The sequence below is a fragment of the Meles meles genome, chromosome 14 (genome assembly GCF_922984935.1).
Source record: "Meles meles chromosome 14, mMelMel3.1 paternal haplotype, whole genome shotgun sequence".
NCBI classification, from domain to species: Eukaryota; Metazoa; Chordata; class Mammalia; order Carnivora; family Mustelidae; genus Meles; species Meles meles.
Genome location: NC_060079.1, coordinates 22,297,469 through 22,316,186, shown reverse-complemented (window position 1 = coordinate 22,316,186; position 18,718 = coordinate 22,297,469). Strand labels below are relative to the sequence as shown.

General features: G+C 43.6%; 1 protein-coding gene across 3 annotated transcripts in view; it reads right to left on the bottom strand.

Annotated features, from left to right (window-relative positions):
- NEK5 (NIMA related kinase 5) overlaps positions 1-17,413 on the bottom strand; it is a 63,003-nt gene extending 45,590 nt beyond the window's left edge. For 2 of the 3 annotated variants that reach the window (XM_046028170.1, XM_046028171.1), the window contains exons 1-2: positions 8,092-8,184; positions 1,736-1,833 (exon numbers count right to left, since the gene is read on the bottom strand). In XM_046028170.1, the coding sequence (XP_045884126.1) occupies positions 1,736-1,833; positions 8,092-8,134 (141 nt within the window). In that variant the 5' untranslated portion in view covers positions 8,135-8,184. Of the gene's footprint in view, positions 1-1,735; positions 1,834-8,091; positions 8,189-15,462; positions 15,601-17,362 lie in introns of those variants that run through there. The other variant, XM_046028172.1, reaches the window with a different exon arrangement.
- Between the last annotated feature and the right edge of the window lie 1,305 nt (positions 17,414-18,718).

Here is an 18,718-nt window from a genome sequence, read left to right as displayed (position 1 = left end):
AATGAAGGTGCACCAAGGCAATCTAAATGTGCAGGTAACAAAGGGAACTCCACATACAGAAAAGAGACAGAGAAGCACAGGAGAGAGGGAGGCAGTTGTGCTTTTTTTTCCCTCTTAACACTGGTTTGCTGATTCCATCAGGATAGCAGATAAGCAGCATTTCCTGATAACCTTGGTGCCATCGGTGTTTCCTTCCGTGGAAAGGGATTGCCAAGGCAGAGAGGAAAAGAGGAAGCAGAGAATCTGTGAGGTTATTAAAATTTTCAATGAACTATCAATATATGCATATGTAATATAAAAACAAATATTTTACTTTTGAAATTTTTGGAACTTAATTTCATTTCTTAGTCATGATTTTTTTTATCTTAGCTGGCCATGAGGCTCTTTTTAAAAATGTGTTCTATGCTTATAAAGACTTCTTTAAACTTCCAAAATGTCATTGGTTCCTTGTCCGCCAGATTCCACAAAAAAAGGACAACAAAAGCAAAAAATAGCCATACTCCAGATGCTAAGTAAGATTCAGTTGTAATTTTAGCTCTTTTCCAACAAAGGGAAATGTAATTCAAAATTTTGTGGTGAAGAGCGTTTTTATTAAATGTGGCAAAAAAGGGGCACCTGGGTGGCTCAGTGGGTTAAAGCCTCTGCCTTCAGCTCAGGTCAGGTTCCCAGGGTCCTGGGATCGAGCCCTGCATGGGGCTCTCTGCTCAGCAGGAAGTCTGCTTCCCAGTCTCTCTCTGCCTGCCTCTCTGCCTACTTGTGATCCCTCTCTCTGTGTGTGTGTGTCAAATAAATAAATAAATAAAAATCTTTTAAAAAAAAAAGAAAAGCTGACTTAAAAAAAAAAGTGGCAAAATAATCCCTAGAGGGGAAGCAAGGAGGGTTTCTACAAATACTGAACTTAATATATAATGTGAAGGAGCATAGGAAGGATGGTTGATTAAATTTACAAAGTTTAGGGATAAATGTGTACATTCAAACTATTCCATTTTAGCTCTAGGAGGAAATGATAGAGGCATGAGGTCTTTGAATAGTAAAATACGACACAGAAACAAACTGTCGAAAGATGGCGGGCCGGGCCATTCCTGAGCACTGCTCCAGGCAGCGGCCTGCCCCACCCGTCACGCAGGCCCCCTTCGGATTCCCTTCCACACACACATTCCTGCTGCGTCCTTCATAAGCACAGCTCCCAAGAGGGTTCCAAAGGAAGCTCAGAGGTTGGAAGAAAAATGTGTTTGTGTGAAGAGAGAATGGGAATCGAGGCCATTATTCTTGGCCTTTCTCTCCTCTCTCTTCATAATCAATGAAACTAAATAGCCATTGCCACGAAGGGCCTCTATGCTTCCGAGCAAAGTGGGATAGCTGTTTTATAACAGCGTACTAAATGGTAAAAGGAAGAGGAGTGAAGCTATAAATATGTCACATTTCAAATGGCTGAAGAATAGCCACATTCACAATTTTTTAGCCATGAAGATTGATCTCAAGGGCATCCTACTTGAGATTGCTCCGAAATACAACACTGTCTTCTTTGCAAGCTTCACTCTCAAAAAGAGACTCAATTTCAGTTCAATTGCAGATCTGTTCTGGACTAAATCTATCAACAATATTGATCCACTACTGTACGTTTGAATTTCTCTGCCAGAAATCACGCTGTATATACACACGGCCTCGTACTTATGGCATTATGAATTTAATTACCCCTAGTACAAATTAAAAGGCAAACTGGAGGCATTTTTACCTGATCTTCACTAAATAACATTCCCCGTTGTCTACGGATTCTTCTCATGAGATCCCCTCCGTCACAGTACTCCATCACAATGAACAACCTGTTGTTCTCTGTAAGAAAAGGCATCATTACCTTTTGTGCTCTCAAAAGTGGAGAATATACAGAAAAATGCAGTACACAACAGTTAAAAACACTGGCTGCAGAATCACGGACTGGATTCTCGGCCCACTTCGCCACTTAACATTCTTAGCTCTCTTGACTCTGGGCAAGTTATTTAAATTTCTCTGTGCCTCATTATCTCATCTACAGGTGGAGATAATAATATGGAAACTCCTCTCAGGACTGTCGCAAAGGTTAAATGAGTTAATCCGTGTCAGAGACGCACAACAATGTCTGCATATAATGAGAGTTCCATAAATGTTAACAACGATTATGAACACATTCCTGCCCGAGATGAGAAATCTTCTGTTTCATGGCAGCCGTGAATCTTAACCCAAACCCCAGGAAGCATTAATAGACCTTTGAACTTGGGTGTAACCTTTTATTTATATGGCCCTTACTCAACTATGTTGTTGAGCACAATGGACACTCTTCTAAACTAACCTCTCTCTGACCTACGTTCTGGAGTCATTACCATTCCTGCTGCCCACTCAGGGGTACCCCTGAAGCCTACCAGACTCTCCTGCACGCTCAGGTACCTCTGTTCCCATGAATTGTCACCAAGATCATGGTGTCCATCCCCAAATCTGTTCAGCCAATTATACAATGTTATTGCCACTATTGCACAAACTGATGAAAAATGAATGGAAAAAAGACAGATGTGGTTATTTCTACGAAACCTGTGTTGACTACTGTGGAGAACTCAGTAAAAGAAAGTAGCTTAAAAAAAAAAAAAAAAAAAAAGAGGGGCATCTTTGACCTAAATGTTGGGTAAGACAAGTGGAAAATAACTGACAAAGCTTTAAAAAGACTGTGCACCCAGACTGTCTGTAAATTCTGACTCCACTCTAAGGAAAGGAAATTGGAAGCCAGAAACGAGGAGAGTAGCCTGCCCAAGAAGGAATATTCAGAAGTCTATTCCACGTGCTCATCATCAAGGATGAGGCCTCGGTCTTACATCAAAAGTTTGTCAAATGATTGTGCATTTATAGATGAAAATAAATATATGTGTGTGCAATTTCCTGCTTAACCAGCTTTTCCCCAGAACCAGCCAACCACCAGCTGGGCTCCTGCTGGAAAGGGCTCCTTCTCTGTTGTTCGTTTCTCCCACTCTTCTGTGGGTTCCCTGTAGACAGAGTCCCCACTTTGTTCTTTTGTCTTCTCTGCACCTGGCATGGTAACTGCCACCTGGAAGGGGCTTCAGGAAAGGTGGTTAAGTGGTTTCATAAAACCATCTAAGGAACACAACAAAAATTGGCATAAAATCAGGTTTAAAAACGAGTATTAATCCTCCTTGTGTTTTGCCTCGTGTTGTTGAGTATCCACTAAATTTCAGAATCTCTTGCCAAAGAGCTATCCTTTGCTCCCTCTCTCTTTCAAGGAGCTTAAACCAGCTCTGGAGAGGCTGTGAGCACCCTGATAGCGTCTGCCCTCCACTGTGACTAATTCACAAACTCAGTGCGCCTCTCACAGAACACTCCGACTCCCACCTCCTTAAAGGGGACAGATCCATTCATTCATCAACAGACCGTTACTGAGGACATACCAAGAATGAGGTGCTGGGAATATAAAGCAAACAAGCCATCCTTCCTGCATGAGGAGGTGACCGTTTAGTTGGGGAGTCGGTCAGCATACGTGAGAAGAGCCACCGCAGAAGGCTGTGGCTTAGAGGGCAATGAGGACAAGAGACAGTGAACAACAGACATGGAAAGTCCAGGAAGGTTTTAAGAAGGTGTTTCCGGACATGCCCTAATTATTTAGGGGGTAAATTATCTTTAGGAATGCGTGAGTTTTAGGAGAACTGCTATTTCTCATAGTTCAGTCCTTGAGAGGGCCACTTCAGTGATGAAGGAATGGCAGTGGGACCGCTGAAATCAGGAAAACGAAGGAGAAAGAGTTCCATTCTACTTCCTTGCCACCAACCTTCAACTCATTCTGCCTTACACTGGCTTTCTGTGAAAGAAGTTAAGTGGCTGCTTCAGGATTAATCATGGCAGAGCCATCTTGAAGAAACTATTTGGGTCAATGAGTATCATTTGCCTCTCAATATGCATCCCCCCCCCCACTAGCCATCGTTAATTTTGTATGTTATGGGCTTAGAACTTTCTGGAAAGACCATTTATGTTCTCAAATTCTCCATCAAAAAGCAAAGTAAGCACTGTAGGGGAAGGGGGAAGAGGTATAGGAAACAATTATTGTCCTCGTGGCCTCCAGTCTCACGGATGGAAATGAAGTTTATACACTAGCATTATAATACAGCATAGTACGTGCCATGTGAGTACAAGTTTGGAGGTTCTCAGAGCAGAAGTGAGAGAGGTCCCTTTCCGTTAAGAGACAGATCTGTGTTTGGTCTTAAAGCATGTATAATATTTGAAAATGCAGAAAGGAGGAAAAGGACGCTCTAAAAAGAGAAGTGCAAGACACATTGTAGGGCAGCAACTTCTGGAATTATGAAGCTCATTGGTCATTAACCTTTCTAAACTACCGAGGGGCACTCACAGTAGGGACTAACATTAACCAACCTTTCTACGGCCAAATTCCAACATGGAAAAATTAGTAATTAATACTGTAATTAATTCATTCTTAAGTACACTGCTTGAATAATTTTTAGAACCCCTTAACCAATGTAATTCGCTTGTAGTTTCCTTTTTATGTATGCACAAGAAGAACAGCTCTTAAAAAGCTCTTTTAATACATAGAAAATAAAATTTGGGTTAAGGAAGAGCACTGTTTTGTCCAGTTGGCAGGATTGTTCCTCGGAATTAGCATGTAATGGCGCATCTGGTAACTGATGGCCTCTAGATCTGATGAAGTATCACCCACTACCACCATCATTCCATAAAATAAGAGCATTTTAGCGCCCCAAATCAAGGAGGGACACAGATTCAGCATCAAGAATGAAGGTACTTCTGCTGTTCTCTCTTGCCCACAAGAGACGTCCTCACAAGGACGTCCCACAGGGCTCTTTGTCTCTCCCCCACTTACAAGCCTCTGACTACTTCGTGGATGCTAGGACATATGACTCCTGGGCCAGTGGCCAAGGACTTTATTACTCTTGGCAAAAGCAGGTGTCAGAGCTTCACGTTAGCACTCATCCCACGGAGGTAAGACACATGAGCCTAGACGGACATGCACACCTGCCATGGGCAACGTGACAGGAAAGGAACCTGAGGTGGAGGAAGCTGCCGCTTTCCAGTGGGCAGCAAATAGGCCAGCTCTGCCTCTGCCTTGGAGATGCCTTGCCTTTCAGTGTCCCTCACCACAAACCCAATCTGGAGATACAGCCTGGGGAGACAGCGGTCAGGACTTCACACTCCTGGCACGTTCGGCAGAGGTGTGCAGAGACGCTCACGGCCCATGGCAGACAGCCCTTCCTAAAGGCCTCCTGGCCACTGCTTTAACCCAGCAGGCCTGCTCTTGCCCTCACGCCATTGCAGCGGCCGGTCCTCTGGCCCAGAAAGTTCTTCAGCAGAGCTGAGTGTGGATCTTCCAGTCTTTGCTCGAATGACCACCCTGCTGGAAATTGTTTCCACACTCCCGTCCCACCCTTTTATGTTGCCCCAGCATTTACTACCTTCTAACATACTATACAATGTGCTTCTCGGTTATGCCTTATTTATTGTCTGTCTCTCCCCACCCACAGCCCCAGTGCACACACGGTGTAGGCTCCCTCCCTGGGAGTGCAGGTAGGACCTGTAGATACAATGGGCTATCACTCTCGTGACAATGTCACGACATACAGCAGAGGGGATTTTGCTGATACCACTGAAGTCAGTTGACTTTGAGTTCATAGAAAAGGAGATTTTACCTGGGGACCTTGGCCTAATCACCAGAGCCACTGAGATCTAGGTTTAGAAGTCAGAGACCGAGGAAGGGAGAGATTGCAAGTTGAAGAAGGCCTACTGAAGGGGCCATAGGGGATGGAAGGGCGGTTGACCTCCAGAAGGCCATAACCACCCCCAGTGAACAGCTAGCAAGAAAGCAGACCCCTCATTCTTATGATCCTAGTAGACGAATTCTGCCGACAATGTAAGTAAGCAGGGCAGGGCACTCTGCACCTCCATGAAGACAGCAGACCCAGCTGTGGGGCCCTGAGCAGAGACTGCAGCTAAGCCACACCCAGACGTGTGATCTAGAGGGGTCAGGAGAGGATAAATGGGTGTTGGTTGGAGCCATTGAATTTGTGATGGTTTGTTCCGCAGCAACTGATGAAACCCAGGACACACCCAGCATGCAAGAGGACGTGATAAATATTTATTGAAGGAATTTAAGTGGAATCAATTTAGCTTTAGGAAAATCTCACTACACGCCCTGTTTTTCATACATTGCTTCCAACTTATAAAAAGTTCACGCTTTCTACAGACAAACATTTGCTGAACTAGAGCAATGGATCTTCGAGACAAGCTGTTGAGAGTAAACAAAGCCTTTACCTTGATAAACTCCAGGTTTCAAGTCCCGAAAACCTGCCAGGCAAACCCAGGGGCATCCCCATAGCTCTAGCTTTCCTAAACACAGGGGCACTCAACTTCAAAAACAAAAAATAAAGCTGTTCTAAGGAAGTTTAAGCTTACAATATAAACAGACTCAGTGGAGGTCATTTATGTGGTCCAGATGACCTCTAATTTTATAACAGCACCTGTGTCCATAGTCCTCAAATGTCTATTTGGCATAAAGACATAGTCTACTCTGTGAAAGTGGTACAGTCCACGTAGTCACTCAGCCACTGGGGATTAAGCACCTACTATGCGCTGGATGTGGAGGATCAAGTGGTGACAGAGGAATTCTAAATGTGAGTATCTGAAAGGAATTTGCACTTGGTCCTGTAAACAGAGGCATGCGCACAAGGGCAGAGGTGTTATGCAAGGTCAGTAGAGGGCGCCATGATGGGACCCGCAAACTCGGAGAAGGCCTGAGCATGAGTAGACCTTAGCCAGACAGAGGGAGTCACAGCAACAACCCAAAGAATGAGGAAAAGAAAGATCATCTTCTGGCTTTGTTAGGAATCCAAGAATAGGAAAGGAGGGCACTTTATTCTGTGGCTGCCCCTTAGAAGTTGTTCACAACAACTCGACTTCCTGCTCACGTCTACTTCTCCAGTCCCAGGAGGACCACACAAGAGCCCGGAGAACTCTCTTAAATACCCAGCAGTCAAAGAGGGCCATACAGAGAACTGCTTTGAACACAGTCGAGTCGTTTTAGTTTGTAAGGAACCAAGTGCCCTACACAGTGTGAAAGCTCAAAAAACAGTGGCTCTGCATATTTATCTCCTGATTTGTACACCCCCGAGGGCGCGTGAAGACACTGAAGACATTCCTGCTCCATTAACTACTTACAACCTGGGAATTCAAGCTCCCAGCCCAGTGCCAGGGGCTGGAAGGGGGATGCCCCACGGTGAGCTGTGGGCAGACACAGTGAGTCACACACAGCCTGAGATGCACCCCACCTACAGGAGATGTGTTTACGGCCTGTCTCTTCCCCCTAGAAGATAAGCTCCACCAGGACAGGAACTTCTGCCTGTTTTGCTGACTGTAGATGGAGGCAGAAGAGATGTTGTGTTCAGGCATGTTTTTCCCCTCTAGCGTAGCTGTTTGCTGCCTCTCTGTAAGAGGATCGGGGGCCCACCTGTTGCCCCAGCACATGCAAGAACTCTCAGAGGCAGAGTACACCGTCCCTGTCACCACATGACCCGGGCTGGCTGCATGGCTGCTTTGCCAACAGGAATGGGAGCTCAGACGGAAGGTGAGAAATGGACCACATCCTAACAGGGCTCTGAGAGTGATCGCGTGGCAGGCTCCGTGTCTCGTCCCATTCTCTCGCTCAGCATGCTCCCTGTCTTGGTGGCTCCATCACCTGGACCCCAGACTTCAGACCCCGCCCGCTCACAGCCAAGGTGTAATGTGAGAAATATATGTGGATTACTGGGAGGCCACAACTTTGGAGTTCTTACTGTAGCAAGACTAATACACCAGCATTAACTCTCGAGGCAGCAAGAATTAAGGAGAGGGAAAAATTAAGCAAACTTAGAAGTTTTCTACAAAAACTCACTAGCAAGGAAATAAAGTCAGTGTCTCAAATTATGATTTAAGTAAATGGAAAAACGAGTCCCTTTACAAAAATGAATTTATGCACAGTTCTCAAAAATCTTTTCTAGATGTCTGTGTGCCTACACTTTATTATTAAAGCACTTGAAGAATATTAGAAAGTCAAACCTTGAAACGAACTGAAGAAGGTTACAATGTTGGGATGCTTCATTCTGGCCAGAAGAATGACTTCTTTCTTTGAAGCTTCTTTTTCTTGTTTGGGCATCTAAATTACATTAAGAGACAGAGTATAAAGATACTATTATCTATAGTATTATCTATAAAATAATCTAAGTAGTTATCTATAATTTGTTTTCAAGAACATGCTTTCTGCTATCATCTAAAATTATCGAGGATTTCATTGGCTTCTAATACCACTTCTGAAACTGATCATTCAATGGCAGGAAATGATATTCCTAGAATTAACAGCATGATCTATAGCGAATCAATGGTTTGTCGATGATAATCATAAACAAGAAAATAAATATTTCTGGTGATGGTCTGCCGTATTAAAGGTTCAGTTGCTTTGGTGGCACTGTGTTAATTACTTAGGCCTCTGGAGGAAACTTATTTTAATATTTATCTCTCAGCAACAAAGAAATTCCTTATAAAAAGGCAATGTTCCAGTAGCAACCACTGCTGAGAAAAACACATGAAATTAAAACAAACAAACAAAAAAAGTCATATATCACCTCAATCAGGCCGGTAGAATTCTGTAGTAAGATTACCACATTTTTCATTTTCAAATAAAAATGGTCTCTTAGGACTTCATTTTAGATTCGACGCATTTTCTTATCACTCGATAGATCATCTACTGAGAGTATTTTTCTATTGCTTCGGTGCCAGTGGGAGTGGCCACACTTCGCTTCCACCCCTTCTTCCTCGTTCTTGACTCTGCGATTGCTTGACTGGCATCTCCACCTGACTTCTGGCCTGGCCGCCCAGCCTTTCCAGTCCCCGAAGGTCACCTGCTCCTTCCCCCTGCTCCTTCTGTAATGGTCTTCAACACCAGCCCACGCGGTATGTGTGAGTTCCCATACTTCTCATCCTCACTGAGAGTTAAGCATTTTTAAAACATGAACGTTCTCAGTCCCAACTTTACTGCCTCCTACCTATGTACCCTTCTGTAAATCATTTAAATCTCAGCTTCTGTCTCTTCCACCCCAATTTAAATTTCAAAACAGCTGCTCCATGTGAGTTTCAAAACACAAGTAACTGAATGACTCCTACGAGATTGACAGACTTGGCTACTCAACCACTTTACTGTTTTTCAAAAGAACATTATACACAAAACCAAAAGGCACACGTAGGTAGGTGACTGTATTTTTATAGCTAAGTAAAAATACTGGCAATAGATGTGGCAAATATTTCAGTATTTATAATATATAAGGAGTTCTGGCAAATTAACAAGACAAAAAGGGCAAAGCTGCCAATACAAATATGGCAAAATACACGGATGGGTAACTCATAAAAAAGAACAGAAGCAAAATGAGAAACAGAAAAAAATATCCAACCCCACTCAATAATCTAAAGAACAAAGACTGGGGTGCCTGGGTGGCTCAGTGGTTTAAGCCTCTGCCTTTGGCTCAGGTCATGATCTCACGGCCCGGGGATCGAGCTCCGCATCAGGCTCTCTGCTCAGCACGGAGCTTGCTTCCCCCTCTCTCTCTGCCTGCCTCTCTGCCTACTTGTGATCTCTCTCTCTCTCTCTCTGTGTCAAGTAAATAAATAAAAATCTTTTAAAAAATAAAGAACAAAGACTGAAATAAAATTTGATGTAATGTTTCACCTATGATATAAACAAAGACAAGAATGTTAATACCTAGGATTATCCAAAAAGCAGCAAACCGGCACTCATATACTTCTGGTATAGGTATATAAATTTGGGGGGAAAGCAATTTTACAACATGAACTAAGAAACTTTAAATTACTCCTGTTTTTGGCTTATTATCTGTTCTAGAAATTTATCGAAAGAAAATAATCAGAAATGTGCCAAGTGTTCTCATATAAAGCCTTCATTACCATGCTTTGTTATTAGTTTTTTAATTACTGTCATAATACACATTTGTGATCTTAAAAAATATTTGAAGCCAGACAGAAGGGAACAAGATGAAAGTGAAACTGCCCCTTGTCCTCCCCACCCATTCCATGAATTCCTATTCCTTAGGAGTAATTGCTGCTAATTGCTAAATGTTTTTATTTAATGCACACAGAGGTAAACATGTGTACATAGTTTGTTTAATGAGAATGACTTAGGGGCGCCTGGATGGCTCAGTTAGTTAAGCGTCTGACTCCTGGTTTTGGCTCAGGTCATGATCTCATGGTTGTGGGATCGAGTCCCACCAGGCTCTGCACTTAGCAGGAAGGCTGCTTCAGATTCTTTCTCCCTCTCCCTCCTGCTCACTCTCCCTGTCTCTCTCTCAAATAAATAAATAAAATCTTTTAAAAAGTGACTTATATTCTTATTACATGGTATTTAATCATACCTAAAAAATTAAACATAAACGTCTGAAAAATATAAAAATAGTTAAATCATGGTGTTTCTTTTTATGTATTTATTTATTTTCTTGACAGAGATCACAAGTAGGCAGAGAGGCAGGCGGGGTGGGGAGGGGGGGAGCAGGATCCCCACTGAGCAGAGAGCCTGATGCAGGGCTCGATCCCAGGACCCTGGGATCGTGACCTGAGCCAAAGGCAGAGGCTTAAACCACTGAGCCACTCAGGCACCCCTAGTGTTTCTTAACCTGATGTCATATTATGCAGTCATCAAAAATCAAGGGAGGCAAAGTGTTATAGCAGAAAGTGCAATAGAAGAGTGAGAGAGATCTGTTGACTATTGGGCATCGTTGAGCAAATCACTTAACATCCTTGAGCCTCAGCTCTTTTATCTATACAATGAAGCCATGAGATAGATCTTCAGGGCTGTTGCAAGGATTAAATAAATTGATATATGTAAATCATGTAGGATGGCAGAGGTAAAACAGGCACCCAGGAAGTGGTAAGCATTATCTTTATTACTGGGAACATTTAATATTATTATATGAGAATATTTTTCTATGTTTTTTTTTTTTAAGATTTTTTATTTATTTGACGAGAGAGAGAGATCACAAGTAGGCAGAGAGGCAGGGGGAAGCAGATTCCCTGCCGAGCAGAGAGCCGGATGCGGGGCTCGATCCCAGGGCCCTGAGACCATGACCTGAGCTGAAGGCAGAGGCTTAAGCCACTGAGCCACCCAGGTGCCCCTCTAAGTTTATTTACTTACTTTTTTTTAGTAATTTCTACACCCAACGTGGGGCTTAAACTCATGACCCCAACATCAAGAGTCACATGCGCTTCCAACTGAGCCAGCCCGGGGGGGGGGGGGGGGGGGGGGGGGGGGTGTACATTTTATCATATGAAAACACTGAATGACTTGAGAAAATATTCACAAGTACAAAAAGTACAAAAAGATGCTATAGAAGAGTATATCTATCATGGCAGCTATCATGCCGGTATCTTATAAAGTATTTATGCATTAAAAATAGCCTGGAGGGGCACCTGGGTGGCTCAGTCGTTAAGCGTCTGCCTTTCTGCCTTCAGCTTAGGTCATGACCCCAGGATCTTGGGATCGAGCCCCACATCGGTCTCCCTGCTCAGCGGGAAGCCTGCTTCTTCCTCTCCCACTCGCCTTCCTTGTATTCCCTCTCTCACTGTCTCTGTCAAATAAAGAAATAAATTCTTTAAAAATAAAAATAAAAATAGCCTGGAGAAAAATGTACCATAATGTTTAAAGAGAGCGGTTACAAGTGATTGTATTTTCCTCTCAATGGCCTTATTTTCCCCTTCAGTTCTTTTCAAAAATTTGTGTAATGAACACTTTTATTTTATAATCAAGAAAGTATACAACACATTTTTGGAGGCAAGAATCAAAAGAATAGGGGTGGCTTGGCTGGCTCCATTGCTAGAGCACAAAACTCTTCATCTCAGGGTTGGGAGTTCAAGGCCCACACTGGGAGTAGAGCTTACTTTAAAAAAAAAAAAATAAGAAGCAAAAGAATATGCTTGATAATAGTAGGATGATGCGAGAGAAAATAGTAGCTTTTTGGTACCTGTAAGAAATAAGCCATTCAGGTTCTTGTATTTAGAGTTTACAGCATGGAGAGACACTGGCGATGTGAGGAAATGTAGATTTCTCTAGATAATAAGTAATGAAAAACTACATTAGGGTAGAACGGAAGAAAGAAACAATACCTATTAATACTGGGACACAGGCGTTGCTAGACAAATTTAATAACATAAAGAGATACGGGAAAGCAAGGAGAACAAGGCCTAATATGACATTCTCCTTAGTGATGGCCCAGAGGCCAGGGCGGTTCATGAGAAAATGGATGAAAAAAACCAGTGCTGTATTAGAAAAATATAGTTGACTTTTTATTATGTATACTAAGAATGGGAGAGATGCTATCAAGTGAATTAATATATATCCTTATAGAAAATTCACCTCCCAAATACTTTCTTCTTTCCTTAGAATTAAAATGGTGCTGTAATTCCTAAGTATGTACCATCTTAACAACAGAGCTAGAAGGCCTGAAAGTGTCTAGCCACTGAATTATTTATAAATTATAAAAATGTATTGAATACCTACAGGGGCAAAGCATTATTAGGTGCTGCGTGGAAGGCCAAGACAAACAAGGCAGGCATTCTGCACGCATAGTACACACAGTTGAATGAGGGGAGAAGGCACAGACACAAAAAAACAGTCAAAGCCCATCAGAGAAGAAGACAATCAGTACCATAGCAGCAGGACAGATAAAAAGCTATGAGTTTACACAGAGAGAGGTTACTTCGAGTGGGAGGTCCTGGAAGGTCTCCTGGAGCTCAGCCCAAAGCAAGTAGGATCTTAGTACTTGGAGACGAGCAGGCAAAGACCTTCTTGAAAAAAAGATCCCCATGGGCGAGTACAGAGACAGCTGGGTATGTGGAGGGGAAGTTGAAATGGAATTTGGGGAAACAAACCAGAGAGAGTGTGAAAACTAATCCGAAGAGTAAAACAATATAAAAGTACAAGGCAAAAATTACTCACAATCCCACATTCCACCTACATAACAATCGAGTACATCTTCCTTTTATGTATGTGACTACATGCATGGGTACCTATATTCCTGGAGAGAGAGAATACATATTTTTACCGAGAGTACCTCGTCCTACACACACTGTTTTCTCAATTAGCAGAAGCTGTGACATTTCTCACGTCAACACTTCACCTGCAACATGATTTCTAAGAGCCGCTTCCTTTTTTATAAATGAAGTAACCAATCCCCTACTGTTGGACACAAGTTGCTTTCTGACTGTACGTCTCCAGGAATTTCCTTGGAGTAAACTCCCAAAAGTAGATCCTGGGATGTGTACTTTTTTCCCTGTCTTTTTCAAAATGAAGATAGCTTTTTCTGCCTATACAAATAATACAATTTGGGGCGTCTGAGTGGCTCAGTCAGTTAAGCATCTGCCTTTAGCTCAGGTCAGGATCTCAGGGTCCTGGGATCAAGGCCCACGTTGGGCTCCCTGCTCAGTGGGGAGTGTGCTTCTCTCTCTCCCTCTGTGATCTCTCTCGCTTTCACTCTCCCTCAAATAAATAAATAAAAATGTAAAAAAACAAAAAGAGGATTAATAATTTAAGAAAACAGAATATATGCTCCATATTAAAAATTTTGAAAATGCAGAGAGGAGTAGTGGAGGTGAAATCCTATCACTCAGCAATAATCACTGTTAGTGTGTGTGTGTGTGTGTGTGTGTGTGTGTGTGTACTGTTAACATCACACACACATACATACATAACTTTGGGTGGCCTGATTTTTTTCATCTTTACAACATACTGTGGACCTATAATGCAAATAGGGCATGAATCCTTCTAAGGTTTTTTGGGTTTTTTTTTAAGATTTTATTTATTTGACAGACAGAGATCACAAGTAGGCAGAGAGAGAGGGGGAAGCAGGCTTCCTGCTGAGCAGAGAGTCCGATGCGGGGCTGGATCCCAGGACCCTGAGATCATGACCTCACTGAGGTTTAACCCACTGAGGCTTAACCCACTGAGCCACCCAGGGGCCCCCCCTTCCAAGGTATTGATACATACTAATGAATTCCCTTCAGAGTGATACCAATTTACCTTCCCATCAGCAGAGGAAGAGAGTGCCCACTTCCCCACTTTTATATTCTTTCTTATCTTTCCCAAATGTATAAGCAAAAATTTGTATGCATTGATATATATTTCTTACTTTACTCATGAGTTTGAAGTTTTTGTATGATGACTTCTTTGGTTATGGGTTTTTTCCTTTTTATTCATTTATAAAAGGCTAGCACTTTTTTGTCAATACTTGCAAATATTTTGGCATTCTGTCAACTTCTTTCAGTTTATTCATGGTGTTTTTTTGTCATTCAGAAGTTTTATGTTTTTATGCACTCAAAAGTGACAATGCATCCAGTCATCTTTCCTTGACGACTTCTGTCCCAGTGAGGGTCTGGGGACACGGCTGGAGCATTATCAAAATTTTGCTACATGGAAGCTGGAGCCTTGGCAAAGATACTGAATCAGCCCAGGGCATTGACCAAACAAATAAAACAAACTCAGAGGAGAGAAGGAGCCAACAGTATGTGGCAAGTAATCGGACGTGGAGGGAGACAAAGACTCACAGGTGATCCCATGGTTTTGAGCCTGGATCTCACAAGGACACTAATGCCATGAACACAGTGCAACACAGAGCAGATAAAATGCAGAACCGAGGGCTGGGAGGGACCAGGGCTGGAGAGAGTTTTAAGAGTGGTCTGCTTACTGGCGAAGACAGGAGTGAGGTGACTGCCCAGAGAAAGAGAGTCGGCAAAGAACAGATGGTGGGGGACATCTACGGGGTGAGAGGGCAGACACACCTGAGAGAGAGCAGCCAGACAAACAAAGGAGAGTGAACAGAACAATGTCAAGGAAGGAAGCTCTGAGAGCACGTTAGAATAACAGGACACTAGTAGTAGGATGCCACAGGGCCACGAGAAAGGACCTATACTGGTGAATAAAGCATTCTCTCCAAAGCTAACCATCTACACCTGAGCTTTAGTGTAAGTTTGGGAAGGCCTTTTGTTTTCCTTTGCAACATTAAAAAACTGTGGTAAAATATATAGAACATAAAATAAATACCATTTTACCATTTTTAAATGTACAGTTCAGGGGCATTGAGTACACCCACACTGTGCAACTTGTCAAGTAGATTTTGCACACATTTTGGTTTTTTTTTTTTAAACTAAAGGGATTTTTAAAAAGATTTTACTTTTAAATTATCTCTACAATCAACATAGTTCTAGTTCCACAGATGCTTATCCGACTGAGCCACCCAAGTGCCCCTAGTCAACTGAGGCTTAACGTTCATACTATAAAAACAAACAAGCAAAAAAAATGACTTTCTTTTTCATACTAAATTAAAAGCCAACTGAATATATTACTGAAAATGAACAGGAATGTGAACTTCTTCACTTTACCTTCGCAAAATCGATCTCTTTAATAACGCAGTACTTGCCATCTGATTTCCCATTTGCCAAGAATGCTTTCCCGAAGGCACCTTCCCCAATGACCTTAATCACATCATAATTATCCATGGTGTCAATGCACGGTGGTTCCTGAAATCAGAGCACTGAAATTTTTTTGCACACTTTTCATAAACGTGAACGAAGTCACACAATTGACCACTGCAGTGTAAAGGAACTTCTTTTGTTAAAACTTTCCTACCAGTTTCCCGAAACTGGAAGGGGAGATGAACCATGAGAGACTATGGACTCTGAAAAACAACCAGAGGGTTTTGAAGGGGCGGCGGGGGGTGGGGAGGGGTTGGGAGGTTGAGGAACCAGGTGGTGGGTAATAGGGAGGGCACGTACTGCATGGAGCACTGGGTGTGATGCCAAAACAATGAACACTGTTATGCTGTAAATAAACAAATAAAAATTAATTAATTAAAAGAAAAAAAAAAACTTTCCTACCAACCTCACCAAGGCAAAGTCAAATAACTTTCCTTGGGACGGCCGGCAACAACGAAGGGGAAACATTGTTTCTTGGTGTAATCTGAGCTCAGTCGCAGTTTTGATAACTGTAGTGTTGTGATCCTGGGCAAGTCACTTAATCCCTCAAAACCTCACTCTCCTAATTACTAAAATGGAAATAACAATACCTGGTTTTACAAGATTGTCCTGAGAATGTAAGATGCAACACCTGGGGTCTTGGCTCCTCTGTAAGGCGGGGATGTCCTTAATACTAGTGCGGTTTTACAGTTCAGCCCTTCTCAACGGGGACGTGCTGCCCCCTAGGGGCATTTTGGGAATTTGCGGAGGTTTTTCTGTTCTTGAAGAGACGTGAAAAGCACTATGCCGTTTAGAAGTGGTTGGGGCGTGGAATAGTAATGTCCTGAGATGCGAGGCACGGTCCTGAAAATAAAGAAGTATCCCCGGCCCTACAACCCTAGCAAGTCCCCACACACATTCATGTGCATGGAAAAATCTACTTATAACGATCTGCAGCTAGCACCAAACTGCATTTTACACGTAAATACAGAATATTTTTTTGCAGTTTTACTGAACACTTAATTTTTGAGGAATGCAACCGCATGTAAATAAAGGCTTGGTTGTACTTTGTTGTGTTTGGAATATTATCAAGGATTGTGCACCGGTTTGGAAAATCACGCCCCCGCTGGCTGAGCTGCTCAAGGTAGCCGTAGCTGAGAGAAGACCCAACAGTGGGCGGCCGTCAAGGTCAGGTGCCTCCTAGCCCAGGCGCGTGCCCTTGGTTACTTCCCTACTTCTTCGACTGTGGTCGTACCAAGCATTTGCAGACTGAAATGCAAACTTTATTATAAACCGTTTCCTTGCATTTTCTCTTTACACCACAATTAGGACATCATGCCCACTTTTAAAACTTGCGTGAGCGGGCCGGTCAGGTTTTCGATCATTTGTGTCATGGTAGGAAAGGGGACAACTGGGTGGCATGGGTCTGGGAACCAGCTCCGCTGCCAGGGGAGGCCGGAGACACCCGAGGACCTGATTTTAAGGGAGGCGGCTGCGGAATTGGAACACGAGGACTCCAGCCCGGGAACTGAAGGACGGCGACCGTCCCGCCCCGGCGGCACCAGGGGGTGGAAGCCCCCAGCTCTCGGGACAAGCCTTCTACCTTAGGAGCACTCCGCGAGGCGGCCGCCGGCTGGGCTGCAGAGCTGGCGCCCCGGCCGGAGCTCCGCGCGTAGCGCGTTGCCACGGAGACCGAGGCGGCCAGAGACTTCGGGCAGCTCCCCTGCAGCCCGTCTACCCGTCGGGGGCTCGGTCCCTTTCCCCGCGGCTCCCGGAGCCCTGGGGGCAGCTCGGGGTAAGGATCCCGGGAGGCCCGCCCGCAGCATACCTGTTGAGCCGGCTCCACCAAGCGGGAAGCTTCCTTGCGGGGGAATCTGAGTTCCCCCGGCCGCTGCGCTTCTGGGCGGCGGGGGCGGAGCCGCGCGGCGGAATGGGGGCGGGGCGCGGGGCGCTGGCAGAGACAGGACTGGTCTGCACTGTCCTGCCCTAGAGCGGTCCCAGGCCAGGGAGTTTGGAAGCCCGGCGGCGCCACCTTCTGCTGTCTTGGGTCGGGACTCCTGTGCCTCTCACTCCACCAGCACAGCGCTCCTGTTTCTCGCACACGGCGTACCAGATGCTTTGCAGAAATTATCTCTGTTCTTTGCAACAACCCAGCAAAGTAGCGGTCACCCAGTTTTCTAAATGAACTAAGTTGAGACAGGGAGAGTTTTTCGTGCAAGGTCTCAAATACTCTCAAGAGATGGACAGACACTGGACTACACTTGGCGGCCTTACCAAACTGGCCGCCGCCCAGTGGTCTGCAAACAGGCACCCCGCCCCCGCCTTCCCCTTCCCCATTCGCGAAGGCACATCAAGCTGCTGTCTGAAGCGTTTCATTACATGTCTAAATAGTTGAAAAGGATGTAATTTCCAGCAATTATAAATACTGACACGAGTAAAACATATCCAAAGTAATCTAAAAACCACGGCAATTTGAAACCAACCATTATTCTCTTTTTAAGTAAGCTCTTCTTTTGAGAATCACAAAGTTTACATCATTCCTTTCTCTCCTTGAACTATCCCTATAGCAATGTTTGTCTGCTTCAAAGTTTTATTGATCACTATCATATAAATGGAATTTAATTTATATTTCCTGATCATAGGCTTTCTTTCATTCTTGATTGAATTATTAACATTACTAATAGGTACAGAATTGGTAAAAAATAAATAAAATGAATCACATTGATAAATAATCATTAAACATAAAAAGTAAAATTGTATTGGAAAGTCATCACTTAAAGATGTCAATGGGTTTTTTTCCCCCTCCCAATTAGTATCCACTAGATGAATGCTCACTTTTTGCTGGAAAAGACAAGGTTCAAAAATTATTCTCTTGCTTTTCTTTCTTTCTCCTTCTTTCTGTTTCTTTCTTTCAAGCTGTTAAGTACTGGGAAAACTCATTCAGTTAAATAAATAGGAATTGGAATTTTTGTTAAAAGTGTCCCTCGGGGTACCTGGGTGGCTCAGTGGGTTAAGCCTCTGCCTTCCGCTCAGGTCGTTGTCTCAGGGTCCTGGGATTGAGCCCCACATCAGGCTCTCTGCTCAGCAGGCGGGAGCCTGCTTCCCCCCACCCCCCGCCTGCCTCTCTGCCTCCTTGTGATCTCTCTCTCTCTGTCAAATAAATAAATAAAATCTTAAAAAAAAA